The sequence below is a fragment of the Saccostrea cucullata genome, unplaced genomic scaffold, assembly GCF_032062105.1.
Source record: "Saccostrea cucullata isolate Sc308-1 unplaced genomic scaffold, CSIRO_AGI_Scuc_v1 ctg507, whole genome shotgun sequence".
Lineage (NCBI taxonomy): Eukaryota > Metazoa > Mollusca > Bivalvia > Ostreida > Ostreidae > Saccostrea > Saccostrea cuccullata.
In genome coordinates, this window is record NW_026930525.1 from 267673 (window position 1) to 283322 (window position 15650).

The following is a 15650-nucleotide window of genomic DNA, read 5'->3' on the forward strand; positions in this document are numbered from 1 at the left end:
ATTTCATCATTGTATTACAATGCAAAAATACAAGTTTATCATTATAAACATTTTTGACAAGATATGGTACTTGATATATTGTAAAAATCTGAAAAAAATACTATATTACAAGAACATTATCAATTTATACAGTATAATGTATACAATGACTTTGAAGAACATGAACTTCTTATATATATAAAATGTATATGCATTGTAAATGAAAAGACATGAGAATGTATAAATATATACTGTGTACATGTACACAGAGAGTTCATGTACAAACAAGTACCATAAATCATTGTCCTTAGTTTGACCAATGACAGGAATAATAGTTTGACCCTCTGGCGAGGGGAGACACTATATGATATGTATTGTGTAGTAATGGCACTAGTCTAAGCTCCATCTATCATCTCCACTTGGACAAAAATTGTTGTATACAAAACAGTAGTCCAAATAATACAATTGAAAAATGGAGTGAATCTAAAAAAGAAAGAAATAATTACTTGAATTAGAGATAGAATGATTGAAAAATTAAAATAACACACTTGAATTTTATTTTTAGTTTCACTGAGAGTAAAACAGGAACGCGAGAACATATGTATAGTGAGTAGATGTGTTTCCAGCTTCCAAATTCGTTTTGCTGTTATATGTAAAAATAAAATAAAAAGTCTATCAATAGCAAATTTGTGTGTCTTTAATTAATTTCGCTCAAACTTTGAGGAATTATATCCAAGAAACAACAGCAACACTATGGTGCTAACATTAGGTCTATACAAGTACTTGTAGTATAATTGATGTGAAAAGAGTCAGATATAAATAGTATACTTACTTGATCCTGAACATGGTGCATATGCACCAAGCAAGTTGGAATTTTGTTTCATTAAGGAGCCCAGCTCACTATAAAGGCTTCTGGATTCCGGGCCTGTAAAATACATCAAATTATTTATAAATCATAACCCCTTCTGTCCCTTTCTCTTCTCATGCTTTTTAAAATCATTATAATTTTAATACAATCTACTGATTTTTTGTAATTTATGTGGAGCCCTATATATTTTAATCTTGTACCCATGAAATAAACAGTGGCCTGCATGCAGTTTCCATCCACCACTGCATTAGAGGGCATCTGTTCCACCATAAGGTTAAATGTCTGGGTGCCCAGTGCTGCAGCTATCTTTGTTCTCATGGTTTCTCTGAAGATAGTTCAGTATTGTAAGCATGTGTTTCATAAAGGGTAATACTTTTACTTATAAGTGAAAAAAGATGCAACCCGATACATCATCGGACTACGGTGAAACGGTTGCATGTCTATCTTGCGTGTTTTTCGTAAATTACACTCTTTATGAAAATCCTTACTTATTGAAATTTGATTGCACTGGAAAGGACATTGGCATTGTCATGCCGTCCAATGGCATAATGTTAGCGCAGGTCACACGAGACGCGCCGCCATTCTCTGCATGCACAACAAAGGAACGACTGATTACTGAAAAAAAGTGTCAAAATTCAATTACATTTTATAGAAATCACAACAGTGTAAAACTTAACGTAGGTCGCGGGTTTACAGGGCTTTTAAAAGTGTTCGAAAACATACCATGAAAATTACCTATATGATTTCTCTACCTTTGATTTTCATTCTCTGAAAATTTTATAAAATTCGTCTGCACCGTTTTTGTGTAATTGAATTCCAAAGATGTCATTGTTGTAGTTACATTTTCAACGGTATTCTATTGAATTGTATAGGAAAAACGTCGTTTTTGGCTTGTTTTCAGGCAAGGTTTTGATTAAAAAAAATATCAATAACTTTTAAATCGTGCAGACGAATTTGTTTATCTTTTGGTATTTAAAAATAGAATTGATTTGAAATAAATCTATATAAAAAAATTAATATGTCTTCGGGTTCATTTTTTCGTAATTAAATTGTAGATAATTGCTTTTATATTGACAAATGTAGCATCTTTAAGAACAACGTCATAAAATATCGTGACGTCACGCTTGACGTCGTGAATATCGATCCGGTATACAGAGCACAAATAAATTATACGGATTTTAAGAAAAAGGAAATTCACGTATATCTGCTTTCAAATGCCCAGTATCATAATAATTCAATAAAATAACTATTAGACATTTTTCCCTTTCAGCTTATTACGTCTAATATTAGTGCAAATTCACGTAAAAGGCGTAAACCAACAGTCAGTCCTTTTATAGTTTCTTTCTTTCTTTCTTTTTTTTAAATATTTTCTTTATGTGTTTATTTCTAATCGTTTCTTTTTTTATTCATGCGCGGATTCTCGCCGGAATTTGCAAAATAAAAGTGACCTTGTATTCCCCTCTGGAAAAGACAGACTCCCTATCCCCGTTGAAATCGCAGATCTGTGATCTAAGTTTGTGTGAAAAGTCGTAGGTATGACGATAATTCAGAAGTCAAGGACTACTAATAGCCCCACCCCCAACCCCGAAATATGTTTTCTTATACGCTTTGTATATATCCTTTTTCGTAAGAAAATTCAGCAAGGCTATCAAATCAACAATAACTTCTTCTGAATCAATTTCTGCCAAATACCCCCCCCCCCCGAGTATAAGTATTAATGCATTCAGTGTTTATATTGAAAATGTTTTTGTTTACAAAGAGGCAGCGAATAGCTAAAATAAATCTTAATTTGATTTTATTTTATGCTTAATATACGTACAGTGTATAAGGATAGTAAAAAAGCGTACTTAAAAGGAATTTTAGAGGGGTAAATGGGACGATAATTTAAACATTAATATTATTTGGCACAATCAACAGGCAGATTTTATTTTGTTCTTAGACTTTCAATGTATACATATAACATTAATTCTACTGAATGAACATGGAAAGCAACGCAGCGAATAAAATATGTACATGTAACTAACAACAACGCGTGCCGTTACTTGCACAGGCAATTGGAGTATTGACCCCCCCCCTCTTTTTGTTTTTCTGGGGGTTTTCCTATTTTGGATTTTTAATGCGTATTGCTTGTTATTAATAATTTTACCCTTTTATCTCTTTACGCTGTTTTAAATACATTTTTTTCGTTTTCGACTGATACATAAAAAGAGACGGCTTGCAATTTGTTTTTATTCTCGACGTCTGCCTCACAATCTTCACTTGCAAGCATGATCACTATCTAAAGCGTAGAGAATCATGGAATATGCAGACATCGATAAATTTGAAAAACGCTTTTTTTCCTTTTCAGATTTCCATTTATATCATTCTTTATGTGCCTCCGATTAGTAAATATTTCGATTAAATCAACATGAACTTATAGGGTGGAGTTAGAATTAAAAAGATGGAAACAGTTTACTCATCCCCGGCGTTAGGAAGAAAAAAAAATGGAAATGAGGGAGGGGGTCATATCCTACGTGCCTGTGGTTATGTACAAGAGGTCAATGCCGCTCAAAAATGTATATATACGAGGGTTGTCCCATAAAATCGTGGACAAAGCGTTTTTCTTGAAAAGTAATGGGCACACCAAGCTGAAATTTTCAGTAAATGTTTATTCATCATATTTAAGTGAATCATAATGTTTTTGATAATATATATTCAAAAATAAAGATTTTATTCTGCTTGAATGTGCACAAGGTACGGTCCTACGGCGCACGCTAATAATAGCAAGGTTATATTAGATAAGATATAAGAATTAAATGATAATAAAAGTTTTCAATACATAAGATTAGGATGAAAATTATCCTAATTCCATTCCTAAATCAATTCTGTCGTCTTTTTAAAAATTTCAAGGCATTTGGTTAATTTTTGGCAGTTTCCCGAGCATTTGAAATGGGAAAGTAATAAACACAATACACGAAAAATGGCGACTTTTTATGACGTTACGGCGCACCGGAGAGCAGTTCAGATAGATTAGGATGTTGTAATGACGCCTTAAGAGACTTTAAATAAATACAGAAGAAAGAAAATATGAAAAATATCACCAGATCTTTAGTATATAAATGAAATGAAAGTTTTCTTAGTGAAGTCTTCGTGGTCGAGTCCCCATATAGTACAAAACATATGGACAGACTGTCATTTGTAATAGCAAAGGACGCTGTCACTGTCGACCGTCGATGTGAGACTCTCTTTTTGTTGAATGATGGTGAGAATGTTGTCTGTAACTTGCTAATAAATATTCAGAAGATCACGAGTGTGCCACATTGATTTCTTAACTGGTTATAGATACTCACATATGTAAATCAATAGGATTTCTAAATTTAAGTGGGCTTATCCAACTTTAAGTTTAGCAAAGATGAAACGTGACGCTGTTATAGACACTTTGACGTTATCATCCGTGCGCCGTAGGGCGATACAATATATAACATAAAATATCACAATTTGTTTACCTATGCATATATCTATTTGAAACTTGCTATGTATATTCATAATTTATCAACTAAAAAGTTGTGAAAATTTCAGAACGCAGTGATGATTATTTTTCAAACTAGACAACTTGTCCACGATTTTACGGGACAACCCTCGTATTTTATATATTTTATATATAATTTAGTTTATGTTTCATTAGTATTACCCCGGTAATGCCTTAGCAGTTTTTAATTTGTGATCAATCTTTATATAGATTTGTCCGAGATTAGCACAGACCGTTTCATAATTGAGTTTGACTTTCCATCGGTGAGCAAAGTTTTGACGCTGTTTACGGAGATAAATGAAAACAAAGACATGCATGCCATATATGGCTGTAGATAAATTATCGTAGAAGACAATGGTAATCAAATTTGTCAGTGCATTTCCACTGAAAGTGTACACTAAAATGAGTGCGTTTCTGAGGAGGGGGTATCGAGTGGTAATTCGGAGTTAGATAACCTGTTTTATAATTATACACATTTAATACATCTATTTAATATTTATAAATCATACATGATACAAGGGTTAAAATTCATTTCCGAAACAAGTACATGCCCTCTCAGAATAGACCCGAGAAGATGCGACTGATAACACATAATGAAACGCTTCTAACACTCTCAGTGATGGTCATTCGAATCAAAATAAGCCTTCATTATTTTTTTATAACTTCAGCATGTTCTATGAATATGTAACACTAAACTACCAATTTCAACAAAAGTTACAGCTAGATAATGTACTGAAATTTTCGCTTTCTCACCGTGATGTCATAATCAGATGTGCACAAAAAAGTCGCCCAAATCATATAAATTGCGTACCCAGTTTTAATGACGTCAGCAAACCCGCGACCTACGTTAAGTCTTGTGTGCGCTTTAATGGACAGTAATATAACCTCTGCTATAAACCTACACACGCGCGTTTATACACATTTTCTAAAAGATCTCAGCATATTTTCGCTCTTTGCAAAATCAGATGTATTGTTGATATAGCTTTATTAAAAACAAGTTTTACCTTTAATAATATGATGTAAATGAAGAAAAAAAATAGAGTACCTCCGAATTGACCCATCAGGGGAAGATAGACATCAGTATAGAATCGTCTACCATTTCCTATGTCATATTGTCCTAACTTTGAAGCCTGATCCCCTAGTTCACAGCGAAGAGGGTTCGAAAAGCTACATTCGTCATAATTATTCTGGAATATATCATTCATAAGCATTTTCAATTGCAACAAAATGTATTAGTAAAACACTGATAGTTCATCGCCAAGGTTTAAGTCTACCGTTCAAAAGTTAAAGTTCTAGGTATAAAGTCTTTCTAAAGGAGGGTTACATTAAGGTCAAGCTCAGTAGGTCAAAAAATTTCACAAGGATCGAAAAACAAGTGAAATAGTAAAACCCTATAGGGACAAACTCAAACATACATATAGAATGAGCTAAACAGGCAGACCGACAAAATCTTTGATAATAGGGACATAAAAAATTAAAAATAGATGCTCTCTTGTCTGAACGCAATAAGACAATCACCAAGTCCTGTCAGGAAGATTTAAATTCATGTCTATGTTCACAAAACGAAGAACAGTTTCGTTGTTTGTATATTGCTTAACGTCCCTATCGAGAATTTTTCACTCATATGGAGACGCCACCACTTGCCGGTGGAGTGATACAAATTTTGTCCTATACTCGACACTCAGTGTCATTGAGCAGGGAGGAATCTTTTTCGTGCCAGCACCTACTGAGACATGGGACCTTGGTTTATACGGTCTCATCCGAAGGACCGGTCTCCACGTCCCACAGTGGTATTCGAACCCGCAATGTAAGGATCAACCCCTAAATTCGAGACTCAAGAGCAGACGCTATTACCACTGCGCCACGTGCGACACCGAAGAACAGCTTGTACTAAATGAGATGTTACAGCATGGATAAAGATCCATCGTTGGTGAATCAAGATTTTTAATGCTTCACGATAATTGCTTCAGTAGGTCACACAAATCTCTAGTTCATGGTCACGGTACAATGTATTCATTTGGATTTTTTTTACATCCTGATCTAGTAAAATTTTCTAAATAAATATTGTTTGACTTTTTAAAACTATTACAAGTATTGCTTCAACTTCTTAAAGAACGCTCAGCCTGCCAGTCTACAAAATTAACATAAATGAACTCGTTCAATAGGTTCAATGAATTAAAAAAATAAATACTCTTTCTTCTTCGTCGCTATTCGATTCCAAGTTTTATTATGAACATTGTGATCCCAAATCACACAAAAATTGAATATGTAGAGAATTTTATCTACATGTTGATCTTTCTGAATACATTAATATTTGCATTTAATAATGGAAAAGCTAGTTCTAAGTCGACAAGAATTCTTTTGTTATAGCTTTCAGTCTGGTTATTTATGAAGGAAGGAAAAAGGATGGATTAAATGTACCGTGCATGTAAATATAAATAGTGGAACCTTGAGAACATTATTACGGTGGAATAACAGAATAAGATGTCAAGATTTGTAATCTAAAAATAACATGACTTCTCTGTAATGAAAACATCTGTTAACCACATAATTGACATTTAGAGGTCAAAATTAAAGTCTGTTAAGGACAGTGAAGTATAACAGGCTTACGATTCTGTCTACACAAACTTCTTGGACTAATACGATCGTTGACCTAAGTTGGTCGTTTTTTGACTTCCTACACGTAATTATATCATTGTACATTAAACAGCGAGGATCGAGGGTTTGACAAATGAAGGCAATTTTAATAACACAAGGCAGGTATTCACTTCTATATGTTGATAAGAGATTGTTTACGCCAAAGTAAACAAAATTTGATTTGAAATGTGGAATGAATGTGTTGACCGAGATCTGATAAAAGGACATAGTTGCGAGTCAGTCTTAAAAAAAAGTCAAGATATGAATCATTTCTCATAAAATGACAATTGGTCAGGACTTTTCAGTATTTACATGTACCTGTAAGTCGGCCTGGAATGGGTTATAGTGACCTCCCGTAGAAGCGCAGTCTGTGGTCACTTGATTTTCATGAACATGCCAGTTATGGTTTGATGTCTGTAACGTATTAATTGACACATTTTATTTATATATTGAACGTAAGAATCAATGTTGAAAGAAAAGATAATATTATGGTCACTGATTAATTTTACACGTTACTTTTACGAAAGAGAAGAAACTTACAATTTTACTTCGGTTTTGTGCGTAGTATAAGTCCACTAACACATCAGTATCACTCATACCTCCGCCGGGGTAAGCATACTGCATCTACAAGACAGGATTTACACATCAAATGTAAATGAATGAGAGCGAGTTCGTCAACTCCATAGTTTATTACCACTAATAATTTTATTTCAAGCGAAATAAAATGAATTATAATGCATAATAACTATAACATTTTTTCACTAATTGCTGAGACTTTTTTTAAACATTTTTTTTTCTCAGATTTACAAAGGTAGTGGCGATTGCAAAAGAAAGGGGTGCATATTTCTTCAAAAGGAATTCATATAGAAAGGACCAAAGACTAGCTGTGCATGTAAAAGATCTCTGTGCACTTACAAGTGTGATTGTTCCTTGAATATCTCCAGAGGCGAAAGTCGCTTTAGCCTTGTACATCACTCCTTTAGTAACCTCTGTGTCCTCCATGATGTCACCACAAAGCCACCGAGATGAATCAGCTTTGTGTATCACAATGGATCGGCCAACAACACTTAGAGGCCCACGGAGTGGTACATTGGTATCCATGTCGGTCATAGCAATACTGGTCTTTCCATTTAGTGGGCTTCCATAGCGACCACTTAAATCTCCGATCTCGTACTGATCGTCTGTTCCAGCTCCGTTAGCGGGACTGGTATTCACGTCTATTTCGAATGGATTGAAATGTCCACCAACGCTTGCTGGTGAACAGGGCGAATCGCTTCCTGTTGGGACGGGATACTCGTGCACATGAAGGCCACTAGCTTGTGATGCCAGGTTGTTGAGATTGATCTCTGTTGTGGTCACTCCACTCAAACAACCTGCAGAATCTTCAGTCAGTTTAACGTATCCACCCATACTTGAACTTACCATCTGACTCCATTTATCCACTTTTACAACACGTTTCGGAAGCTCGTAGATGTTTCCACATGACATTCTTTCACCCCCTTTGTTTGCACCATGAATCACCACAGACTTTCCAATAATGCTCAGCGGACCAGAAAGTGGAAGATCAACGTCCGTGAAGAAGTAGCGCTGTTTCCCTTCAGCAGAGGTGCCGATATCGATGTTACCATGTTTGTTTGCTACATCTCCAACCTCACACCTGAGTGGATTAGATGAACTACACTGGGAGGCGTAGTTCCCTTCCAGATCCACTTGGTATGGATTGTAATGTCCAGCTGTAGAGCTACATCTTCCAGTTGAATCCAATGAATCCATCCCAACCATTTTTTCATGAACGTGCCACTTGTGATCTGTCGATTGCCCTGTCTGAGTCATCATGTCAAGTTCCACGTATATCTGAGTTTCAGCTTGGTACCAATTCATGAGAGGCTGCTGGAAAACCATGTATCCGATGTATGGGTAAGTAAACGTTATCTGGGCTATCCTCATTTCTTCGGTGGATTCAATATTTGCACAAACCCATCTTGCACCTCCACTTTGCTTGTGGATGACAATGGATCGTCCTATTACACTATGCATCCCATATAATGGGAGGTTATAGTCAGTAAATGTATCTACTAAGTCTGATTTTCCGTTTAAAACACCAAACTTTCCACTGATGTCTCCTATTTCATACTGATCTGGAGTTCCTGTACCAGGACTTGGGGAAGTATTGACATCGATGTTATTAGGGTTAAAGTGACCTGACACATATGATGGATCACAAACTTTTTCCATCTTGGTCAGTTTCTGTGGAACCGGCCATTTATGTATGTGGTAACCGCCGGCCAAGGATTGCAATCCAGTAACATTCACATCAACTGTCGTTGGATCATACATGGATTCTTGGGAAAATTTTATGTAACCTTTGACCCCATCTCTACTGAACCGGGTCATTGTGCTTCTTTTCATGACCTGACGGATAGTTCCACATGAGACGATTGTTCCATCGCTGGATTTGATTGCCAGGGATTTTCCAACCAAGGACTGCATAGTAAGACTTTTATCAACAAAACATCGAACATTCTGTCCTTGTTGCAAGCTTACACTAAGTTTGCCATGTGTTGATGTTAGGTCTGTGTCTAGGGACCCAATGTTTGAACACCTTTGACTGAGAGCAACGATAGAGGTGTCAGCAGAGACCGATTTTGTGAATACCTCCCAGCTGAATTCCCCTACAGTTGTATTGTCTGTGTCGGTCACTCTGTAGAGGTCGACACACATTGACATTGGAGCGTTGTTCGGACTACTGGCCTGTCGGAATGTGATCTTCCCGGCTATATTAGACGGGAATATAGCAGAAGCTGTAAAATGTGTTTCGCTTGATTCCAGGGTTGTGCAGACTGTGGAGTTGGGATTTGTTGTGTCCGTTAGGACTACAGATCTCCCTGAAAATAAAACCTTTGAGTAAGAACATGTATTAACCACGTCTCTTGTTCAAATCAAGAATTCATATACATGTACTTTGTACTCGTATTTTCCAAAACTTAAAAATTGTGCATTTGACAATTGAAAGCAAAAAATGAAATTAGGATTTTATTATGAATTTGTTGCACCTGTTAAATCACGGATATCGGTGCCATCACTGATACTGTTGGTGCTTGTTCCGCTGCTGGGTACAGTTGCACTGAAAGTCCCCATTCTGAAATGACAGATTTACCCATGTTTGTACATGTTGTAAACAAACAAGATATACCTGTGTGTTCCCTACTCAGAGTCACTTTCCTTCAGACAGGTAGATTGTGTGTCTACTAAGCAATTATTCCTGACCTTAAACTGACTTCACACCGTAATTTATGGTAAAAAGAGCCATTCTTATTCTTATTTCGAAGTACCGTTTACCATAATTTGTTTGTCCATTGTTGAGTGAAGTATATACATGTAAGAGAAAGTCAAAACACAGCATTGTATGGAGATAATTTTTTTCTAGCAAGGTTTTTTTTGTTTTATGTTTGATTAAGAATGAGTATATTGTCTCTCCTCACGAATGAGATTTTGACAGTCAGGACAAGTATTGACTGAAATTATTACAAAATAATGATATTACTCCCTACAGTGTACACATAATATTCATGATATTATCCTGATGGAGTATCATTTACTTTTTATTAATGTATATTTTGGGTATTTTTGCGTGTTTATCAGATATATGGATTAAAATGCATGACATTCACTTAGTTTTTATTTCTACTATACAGTAACAAATACGAAAGCGTGAAATAAATAATACCCAACAAACTGTGGAATTCCAGTTCATTCTTGTTTGGAAACTTGAAAAAAACAACGTAAAATACAATGTAATTCTACTGTTTTTAACCCCTCTTTTTCAAATGTAGGTTAACTTTTTGTCACATTAAATGTAACTCAGTGTCTAAAGATATGACGGCTGACCTACTATGCACACACTTACTGCCTACCCAGACGATCGTCAGAACACATAGTGGCGGATCCGTCGTATAACAGCCGCGCCTCCCGGATAATCATCGTGTTACTCTGGTTCAGCCCCGATAATGACGTGGTCACTGTTATAGCCTGACCTTGAGATGACTGGGTCAAGGTCACATTGCCAGTTACTCCTTTCATTTTAATGTTTCCAATTAAAGTTGATTGCGCTTTTGTAGAAACAACTAGAGAATAAAGTATGCATTTTTATATTCTTTATATACATGTTAGTACAAATACGCACTTGATAATTAAAATCACACATGCAGTATGAACACGGTTTTTCTTGAAAGTTTAAGTGAATATGGTGAATTTTACTTATTTGATCATCCATATTTGATCTATTCTCTGAAGTTAAAAATATATGTCTTAAAATCAGTGATATGTCAAAAATATATTGGGATGGCGATTAGGAAGGAGAGGGGGGAGGGGGGGGGCGCGAAGGGTTCATATGCCATATACGTCGACAATTCGCACATATTTCACCAGTTTGATTCAAGTCGGTTGTGTAATGCTAAATAGAGTATGTGCACATGCTTATATTTAGCATTACACAACCGACTTGAATATCAAACTGGTCAAATATAGATATGTTCGACAGTCGATGAATAATGTAAAATAACGAATGTGACGAGCCGTCAGAAAACGCGTTTCTGGATTTTTTTCAGATGACAATTTTTTTTAAATTAATGATAACAAAAGAATGGTTGTAAACTTCAAACCTACGTCTTTTTGACCTCCGAAATACGCATACATAAATAGCGTATTGTCACCTTAACTTTAAAATGATACGCAGTTTTCGTGAAGATTGCTGATTTTCGCGGTCTGTACAGTAGGATGTTTTGTAATACATTTACTACTGTACCTTTGTTCGGATATCTCTGTAACGTATGTTAATTGGTGTACAATGTATTAAGGAAAACGGGACATTTTTTACACATCTGGAGACGATACCTTTTAATAACTATTTGTCCTCAAAATTTTAACAAAAGAGGTTGATACACTTATTTAGTATTGATTTAGGGGGTCTAACAGAACTGTACCTTACTACATTTATAACAACTTTTGGGGGTTTACCTGGGCGACACCAAATTTTATTTGCATTTCTCCAAAAAGATTAACTGTATTGATTGCAAAAAAAAAACAAAAAAACCCCAAACCCCCATAAATATCATATATCTAGATTGTGTGTCTTGCGTGCAATGAAAGTGAACACATATGTATCATACAAAAAAACTTGATGTAAAATATATGGAGGTAATTGTTCGGATTACATCCTTATAGAATAATTTTAGCCCATATCTTTCAATGGCCTGTGGGAAATTTGATTTGAAGGCCGTTTTTAAAATTAAATTTAAACAGAATACAAATACAGGAAAACACAGCGACCCTATGTACACTGTACACGAATATACTCATTTCCGGTTCTTATCCTGCGTCCGACGTCAAGGAAATAGGTACAAGGAAATACTGTAACTGGACAGACACTATTAGTCAGACCGACACGAACTTGTTATTCGCTGCTTGATCCATATAAGCGGACAACTAGTTGTACTATAGCTCTAGAGGAAATATTTTATTTTAAGTCTTCCAGTAAAGTGGAAGTTCATTTTTTTTTAAACTTGTCGGAGTCGATGGTGAGAAAAAAAAGTGACTTTCTTATATACATCATAGATATATTTGTTTGCAAAACTACCTGGGAAGTTTAAAAATGATTTTTGTTTGACTTTCCTTTCCGTTTCAACAAATAATAAATAATGAATAATGTAAATTAATCAACCTGTTGTTTAAAAAATAATAATTTGGAAATGAATCCCCAACCACATCGTGTTCAAATCTAAATAGTTATGTGTCACATAATGATCTTTTGTTATTCTGATGTTAAGGGATTTTATAAATTAAAACCAATTTCCAATTAAAAAAAAAACAAAAAACAAATATGAAGGGATTAAAGTTAGATCAGTGACTTATGAAGATGGTCACATATGATTTTACCTTCCTGACTGGGGGGGGGGGGGGAGCTTCTGGAGTAGGGTAACTTTTAAAAGACATAAATCTAAAACAAAAAAAAAAAAAAACAAAAACGTGTCGGTGAATTTATTTAACATTTTTATTTAACTCAAGATCAGGATATAGTAAGACGATCTGGAATAATAAGGGAGTTACATAAACGCTATTCAGAACTACGATTTTATAAAAGAAATAGTAATGGCTAAAATTTATCTTATATTAAAATCAACCTTCAATTTACACATATATTTTCAAACAGAGCATCATGCATCATTTATTTGGCATCAGGCCATCACATGCATGAAACAAATATAAATATTTATACATATTCATTCGAAAGACAATATTGGAAATCCAGAAATTTCACATACATTTATGAAGGAATGAATATCAATGTGACCATATTTTTGAAATATTATTCCACTTGACTTTGATATCAGGATATCTCATTAAAGCTCGAGAGCTTATTTCCAAATAGGCCCTATAGAATTTTCATATTTTTCAGTTTTTTTTAAAAAATAATTCCTTGTTAAAAAGGCTAGATAAATATATCATAGTTTTTAAAATGAAAACAGTTTTTTAAGGATTAACTTTATTATAAGGAAAAAGAAATTGACGTTTTATTTGTAATTTTAACTACTTCATTAATTATCAAGCAGGTGGAAGGAAAATTAATCACTTATTTTTCTATTTCATGTCAACAAAGGATATTTTGACATTTTTAAATCGAATTGAAAATATGCTGGACAAGTCTGATAAAGCACAACATTCAAGTTATATATGCACACTTTTTCCTTTGCAATCTTGAGGGTTTGTTTTTTACCAAACCTAGGGGGTACGTACAAACAGTTTAACACCCCACCCAACCCCTTTAGTCAAGCTCAGCATTTTTGTAAGCGTTCAAAGACCTTTTGTATAGAGTGTTAACTACTACTAGCATGCAGACTAGTACATACCAGCGAAGTAGAAGGGGTGTGTGGGGGTGGGGGTCAGTGGTGTTAAACAGTTTATATAGGCCTTGCTGTAAAATTCACAAACGTTTTAAATTAATGCTACAGAATTAATGAGCAGAATGTCCCTTTCAACTGTTCAAAAATAGTAATCCTTTCGAACTTGGAATGAGACTTCTTCAAAAACTTAAAGGAAGAAACTCCTCTGTCGCTCCAAGTAGATCCGCGCTCAAAGATCGAGTTGCTCTCCCAGGTTTGATAGAGGTGCGGGGGAGGGAGATCTTCTTCCCTCCTGGGGTCTCTGAAATCTTTACACATTCTCTCTTGCAAGAGTGTACGTCATGTATAGTATGACAAGTCTGCATGTGCATTATAAAACAGAACCGTGGAGTGTACAGTAGTGATGCATATGTTTTGTTCAAAACTGCGATAACTCAATTAAGACACATGAATACGGCTGTTTTATCAAATAGCATGTCAATCTGACAACTAGTGTTAGTGGTATAAATTAAACGCTTACCTGCAAAAACAAAAGCGACAATCCACTGAATAAAAATTCCAGTCATTTTTGAAACTTTAATATGAATTCGAATTAGCCCCTAGCCGTCCCGATAACTGGCCTTGTTATATTGAACACATTTTTCTTTAGCTCCCACGGCCGTACAACTGAGTGTGTATTCACGTAGTAAAGAAATCGGAGGGAACAAGCCGATGACACGTGACCAGTTTAATGTCCTCATTGTGGCTTTATGAGTGTACATAAGTATGTACATTTTGTGTTCATGTTTATGCAATCAATCATTGATAAAAGAGTGCCTATAACCACATACATGTATGTAACAGATTATTTATTTATAAACAAACAAGTAAAGTAGTAATCATCAAGCCTCGGGCGGAGATCTACGCTATAGAAATATGACAATTAATGATTGTATAAGCGTCTAGTCTTTATTTATTTACTCTGTCTAGTAAAAAAAAACAATATTATTTTCAGGGAAATATGAATAAAATTCTTAAAAATAAATTAGTTTATTCCTAACTTAATTAAAAACAGCCCGCGGGTCAATCATATACATGCCATCAGTTATTTTAATCAGTGATTTATTTTCCTACATGGACAAGCTTTAAGTGAACGCAGTATGTTATCGATGTGTTGCTTTTCAGTATCGCCACATGAATATCAAACAAATGATTTGCTCGAGGGCCCTTGTAAAATTTGATTTTAATCCCCCATCAAAATTATTTTAAAGTCAGCGATGGGGTATAGACTGGCTATTCTTGCAATTGACTCGAATATCAACATGATCAATATAAACGGAAATGGCTTTTAATAAATTCGTACATATTAAATATAAATTGAAATGATTAACAAATATTTGATAGAGGTCTATATAAACAACAGAAAAAACAAGTACGCTTCATCACAGGATTTACGTAAATGCGCGCAAAGGAAAAGAAATGGTAACTTGCATGAAAATAAAAATTCAGACCCTTACCCTAGATATTAAATAAAGCAATATTAAACATATTATACAGAAAGAACTTGCAATAAAGAAAATAAAAATGTAGTTATTTGAATAAAAAAAACATAATAATTTGTTCGAAAAATAGAACACAGCAATAAATAAAAAATGCATTCTATTTAATATTAAAAAAAAAATGAATTTCTTTCATAAAATTTATTTGAATTTCGTTTGAGGTATTTGATTACTACTATGCAAAAAGAGTGCAAACCATTTATTTGCATCATTAATATCAA

At 34.6% G+C, this 15650-nt stretch overlaps 1 protein-coding gene across 2 annotated transcripts; it reads right to left on the bottom strand.

The window, feature by feature from the left end:
* Nucleotides 1-67: 67 nt before the first annotated feature.
* Nucleotides 68-14705, bottom strand: LOC134228900 (uncharacterized). 2 transcript variants are annotated; one of them, XM_062710598.1, is made up of 11 exons: nucleotides 14412-14705; nucleotides 10900-11116; nucleotides 10046-10131; nucleotides 7908-9877; nucleotides 7533-7616; nucleotides 7311-7406; nucleotides 5401-5542; nucleotides 1336-1462; nucleotides 1048-1172; nucleotides 812-904; nucleotides 68-462 (listed from the first exon to the last, which is right to left on the bottom strand). In XM_062710598.1, the coding sequence occupies exons 1-11, from the start codon at nucleotides 14455-14457 to the stop codon at nucleotides 389-391; spliced, it is 3060 nt and encodes a 1019-aa protein (XP_062566582.1). In that variant the 5' UTR covers nucleotides 14458-14705; the 3' UTR covers nucleotides 68-388. The 2 variants fall into 2 exon arrangements, with proteins under 2 accessions (XP_062566582.1, XP_062566583.1); XM_062710599.1 differs by lacking the exon at nucleotides 14412-14705 and having other exon boundaries at nucleotides 10907-11047.
* Nucleotides 14706-15650: the final 945 nt, after the last annotated feature.